Source organism: Triticum dicoccoides, chromosome 2B (assembly GCF_002162155.2).
Source record: "Triticum dicoccoides isolate Atlit2015 ecotype Zavitan chromosome 2B, WEW_v2.0, whole genome shotgun sequence".
Taxonomy (NCBI): Eukaryota; Viridiplantae; Streptophyta; class Magnoliopsida; order Poales; family Poaceae; genus Triticum; species Triticum dicoccoides.
The window spans coordinates 567819897-567825608 of NC_041383.1; the positions used below are offsets into that span (position 1 = coordinate 567819897).

A 5712-nucleotide genomic window follows, 5' to 3' on the forward strand; every position below is an offset into this window, starting at 1 on the left:
GGTCTCCAGTGTTCCGAGGCCATATCTGCATATGCTAGGCTCGTCAAGTTTAACCCAAGTATTCTGCACATGCAAAACTGGTTGCACCCGTTGTATGTGAACGTAGAGCTTATCACACCCGATCATCGCGTGGTGTCTCGGCACGAGCAATGGTGCATACTCAGGGAGAACACTTACACCTTGAAAGTTAGTGAGGGATCATCTTATAATGCTACCATCATACTAAGCAAAATAAGATGCATAAAAGATAAACATCACATGCAATCAAAATATATGACATGATATGGCCATCATCATCTTGTGCTCATGATCTCCATCACCGAAGCATCGTCATGATCTCCATTGTCACCGGCTTGACACCTTTATCTTCATCATAGCATCGTTGTCGTCTCGCCAACTATTGCTACTACGACTATCGCTACCGCTTAGTGATAAAGTAAAGCAATTACATGGCGATTGCATTTCATACAATAAAGCGACAACCATATGGCTCCTGCCAGTTGCCGATAACTCTGTTACAAAACACGATCATCTCATACAACAATTTAAATCACGTCATATCTTGACCATATCACATCACAACAAGCCTTGCAAAAACAAGTTAGGCATCCTTTACTTTGATGTGCAAATTTTACGTGGCTGCTACGGGCTTCTAGCAAGAACCGTTCTTACCTACGCATCAAAACCACAACGCTTTTTCGTCAAGTGTGTTGTTTTAACCTTCAACAAGGACCAGCCATAGTCAAACTTGATTTGGAGAAATAGACACCCGCCAGCCACCTATGTGCAAAATCACGTTGGTAGAACCAGTCTCATGGACGCGGTCATGTAATGTCGGTATGGGCCGCTTCATCCAACAATACCGTCGAATCAAAGTAAGACATTGGTGGTAAGCAGTATGACTATTATCCCCCACAACTCTTTGTGTTCTACTTGTGCATAAAACATCTACGCATACACCTGGCTTGGATGCCACTATTGGGGAACGTAGTAATTTCAAAATTTTCCTACGATCACGCAAGATCTATCTAGGAGATGCATAACAATGAGAGGGAAGAGTGTGTCCACGTACCCTCGTAGACCGAAAGTGGAAGCGTTTAGTAACGTGGTTGATGTAGTCGAACGTCTTCGCGATCTAACCGATCCAAGTACCGAACGTACGGCACCTCCGCGTTCAGCACACGTTCAGCCTGATGACGTCCCTCGAGCTCTTGATCCAGTTGAGGACGAGGGCGAGTTCCGTCAGCACGACGGTGCGGCGACGGTGATGATGATGTTACCGGCGCAGGGCTTCGCCTAAGCACTACGACGATATGACTGAGGTGTGTAACTGTGGAGGGGGGCACCACACACGGCTAAGGCAAAACTTGGTGTGTCTTTGGGGTGCCCCCTGCCCACGTATATAAAGGAGGGAGGGAGAGAGGACGCCCCCCTAGGAGTGTGCCAAGAGTATGGAGTCCTACTAGGACTTCCAAGTCCTAGTAGGAATCCCTTTCCTTTTCGGTTTAGGAGAGAAGGAAAGAGGGAAAGAGAGAGGGAGTAGGAAAGGGCAAGGGGGCGCCGCCCCCTTCCCCTAGTCCAATTCGGACCCATGGGGGGCACCTCCCCTTTGGCCTGCCTCCTCCTTTCCCGTATGGCCCAATAAGGCCCATTACTTCTCCCGGTGAATTCCCGTAACTCCCTGGTACTCCGAAAAATACCCGAATCACTCGGAATCTTTCCGATGTCCGAATATAGCCTTCCAATATGTCGATCTTTACCTCTCGACCATTTCGAGACTCCTCGTCATGTCTGTGATCTCATCCGGGACTCCGAACAAACTTCGGTCATCAAATCACATAACTCATAATACAAATCGTTATCGAACGTTAAGCATGCGGACCCTACGGGTTCGAGAACTATGTAGACATGACCGAGACACATCTCCGGTCAATAACCAATAGCGGAACCTGGATGCTCATATTGGCTCCTACGTATTCTATGAAGATCTTTATCGGTCAAACCGCATAACAACATACATTGTTTCCTTTGTCATTGATATGTTACTTGCCCGAGATTCGATCATCGATATCATCATACCTAGTTCAATTTCATAACCGGCAAGTCTCTTTACTCGTTCTGTAATACTTCATCCCGCAACTAACTCATTAGTCATATTGCTTGCAAGGCTTATAATGATGAGCATTACCGAGAGGGCCCAAAGATACCTCTCCGAAACACGGAGTGACAAATCCTAATCTCGATCTATGCCAACCCAACAAACACCTTCGGAGACACCTGTAGAGCATCTTCATAATCACCTAGTTACATTGTGACATTTGATAGCACACAAGGTGTTCCTCCGGTATTCGGGAGTTGCATAATCTCATAGTCTGAGGAACATGTATAAGTCATGAAGAAAGCAGTAGCAATGAAACTGTGACGATCATAATACTAAGCTAACGGATGGGTCTTGTACATCACATCATTCTCCTAATGATGTGATCCCGTTCATCAAATGACAACACATGTCTAGCTATGGTTAGGAAACATAACCATCTTTGATTAACGAGCTAGTCAAGTAGAGGCATACTAGGACACTATGTTTTGTCTATGTATTCACACATGTATTAGGTTTCCGGTTAATACAATTCTAGCATGAATAACAAACATTTATCGTGATATAAGAAAATATAAATAACAACTTTATTATTGCCTCTAGGGCATATTTCCTTCATCCACGATGCGCCAACCCGTCAAGGGCCATGAGCGCACCAAGCTAAGTGACTATAATCACGCCAGCCTGGAACCTTTCGGTTTATGACAATATGATGCTAGAACATGAGCAGGGAACACTAATATAAAGGCGCAAGCGCCGCAGTTCATTACACACACCCGTGGGGCTCTTCATGACTCTTGATGCAGAAAAAAAACATAACAAAAGAGGTGTCCTCCCAAGGGCCACTGCTCCCGAAGCCGGGCCCCGGCACCGCCCACGCTCAGTCGGAGTCCTCCTCCTCCTTGACAGGGGCACATCGGCGTGGCGGCTTGTCGTCCTCCTTGACCCGGTCGCTCGAGCTCCCCCGGAGGAGATGCCGCTGCTGCTGGAGGTGTCGCGGGCGTCGCCAAGTGCAAGTTCACCGCCGAGGACGCCGCCGCGAGGGCCGTCGTCGTCGGAGAGGTGGTCGCCGCCGCCGTTGTCGCCCTCTGGACAACACTCCAGGCGTATGCCATCTTCCCCGAAGACCTTGACGAAGAGCGTCGTTGCTCCATCGTACTTGAAGTGGAGGGTGCGCCTCCCCTGCAAACCGCGGGCGCAGGCGAATGTCTGCCATCCATGTGTTAGCTTGCATCGTGGGGAAAAAATGAATATAGATGCCTCAAATTACTTTTTATCATGGGACATCTATATCCATATGTGATCATTGTACATGCCCTCAGCCAGCAACACCCATGCGTCATCCTATTGCCTGCCAGCAACACCCATACGTCATCTTGTCGCATTGTTTGACCCTACACATACCCACAAGATCGATAGACCTCATCGACCAATATGGATCATACACACAGTGACACAGGCATGTCCATTTGAGTACACAGCACAGGTTATACTGCACACTGTTTATTGACAACTACTGTTACAGGTGTCTCATATTCTGAAAGTATAAACGGACGTTACACGTACAACACACTCACACAAACGACGCCACGCCATCCCTATCAAAATAAGCACCCGTCGGGCCATCGTCGGGCAAGAGAGCGACCTTAACCAGGTTGCTAGCGCCCTCCTCAGGCGTCAACACCCCCATGTGCATCGACATGTCACTCTTGACAAAACCAGGCGTCAAACAGTTGATGCGCATCGGAGGGAACGTCTTGGCAAGGATCCTCGTGTATGCATTCAGGGCAGCTTTGGCGACTTTGTAGGCCGACGAGCCACCGGTGGGCCACCCATGTGCCTCTATCAAGTTGGCCTTGAAATCTTCTAGGAATAGATCCAGAAGCTCCTCTAGTCTCTTTTCACTAAGGTTGTCAATGTCGTCGAATTCCTTCTTCAGTTCTTCGCTGTTGAAGTTCTGCTCAAGAAAACAATACTTATTAGCTAAAAAGAACTAGTTTCTGAACCTGTGCTTTTTGACAGGGAAAAAAAGAACACATGGAGATGATGAAGGATGAGGATTTGGATGGAAAAAAAAATCCATATCCCACAATCCAAAAAAATGTGAACCTATGTCGTATTATTTGGAATGAACACGAAGCTAAACTGAAATATGATCCTGCTTATTGCATCTGACAAAACAAGATAAACTGAAATAAGATCATTTATGAGAACAGGAATACCCAATCTCTTATTTGACACTCCGTGGGACTGTAATAATATTCTGGAAGACACAATGCAAGGCTGCACAGATACTTTTTAAAACCTAAAAACTAAATAAATTGGTAAAGAAAGCTATAACAGAAACATACTGGCACAAATAATGTTAAATACATTTTCTGAAACTAGTAATTGGTCTTATCGATCTGTAGCATGGTTAACAACTTACCCTTAGCAGTGAAAAGCCTGATGAGACATTGACAATTCTCCCAGAGGAGGACAACTGAAGAAGAGGCAGTAGTGCCTCTGTCACAAGCTTTGCCCCATAGTAGTTTGTTCTCATGCATTCTTTTGCTTCCTCATATGTCTCCTTAGAATTTTCTTTCATGCCATCATTGAAATGATATATTTTAAGGAAAATTGTATATTTAACATATAATTCACTAAACAAATATAGTGGCAACAATGCAGAATTTTAGGATTGTCAACTTACGATTAATGATTTCTACATTCTAATATTCTAGTTTCATCTTGTATTGCAACATCAGTGTGATGTTTTTTCTCAAACTAAACTGTGCTAGTTACAAAAGAATGATGCTGCGGTTGATGAATGATTTCTGGAATCCAAGCTTCTATGTTCACCCTTTACACAACTACGCTCTAGGAGTTACAAGAAACAGTGATGTTTATGTCTGCCACAGTTGATAGATACCAACAAACGACTTATTATTGTTTTGACTTAACCTGATTCTGAAATAGGTATATATTACTGCTGACAAACTGCAATTCGATACAGAAAACATCAAAATGTTTCGCTTTAATTACCTGTTCCTGAACTTGTGCAAACAGAACTGGATCTCGATCAACACCTGAAATGCCTGCATTGTTAATCTACAAATAACAAAAATCACATGATCATGGTGATGAATTAGAAAAATCACTTCTACATAAACACCAATGAGAAGTCAACAATCTGAACAGCGTAGTTTACCCGTATCAACCACAAGCCAAGATTAACCAGTACAAGCCAGGTAAAAGAAATCTCCAGCACCTATACTTGTTAACAGAACTCTTAAATTCATTTTAAAATTACTCAATGCAACAATGCGCTGAGTAACAATTTCTGCACCTTCAGATGCAATTTTACTAAGTTCACCTTAGAGCAACTCCAATGGGGCGACCCATTTCGTCCGCGGCTGTCCGTTTGGGTCGGCGCAGACAGAAAAGGCGGCCCAACGCGCCGACACAAACGGACGGGCGTCCGTTTTTCGTCCGCGGCCGTCCGTTTGGGTCGGCGCGGACAGAAAAGGCGGCCCAACGCGCCGACCCAAACGGACGCGCGTCCGTTTTTCGTCCGCGGGCGACCTATTCCCGGTCCAATTTTGAGCCGGATTTGCATCAACGCGGACATGAGA

At 45.3% G+C, this 5712-nt stretch overlaps 1 protein-coding gene across 1 annotated transcript in view; it reads right to left on the reverse strand.

Annotated features, from left to right (window-relative positions):
* Positions 1-3419: 3419 nt before the first annotated feature.
* Positions 3420-5712, reverse strand: part of LOC119364899 (salutaridine reductase-like) — a 4065-nt gene continuing 1772 nt past the window's right edge. Inside the window, exons 3-5 of the mRNA XM_037630469.1 lie at positions 5115-5188; positions 4527-4713; positions 3420-4055 (exon numbers count right to left, since the gene is read on the reverse strand). Of these exons, the coding sequence (XP_037486366.1) occupies positions 3672-4055; positions 4527-4713; positions 5115-5188 (645 nt within the window). The 3' untranslated portion in view covers positions 3420-3671. The remainder of the gene's footprint in view (positions 4056-4526; positions 4714-5114; positions 5189-5712) is intronic.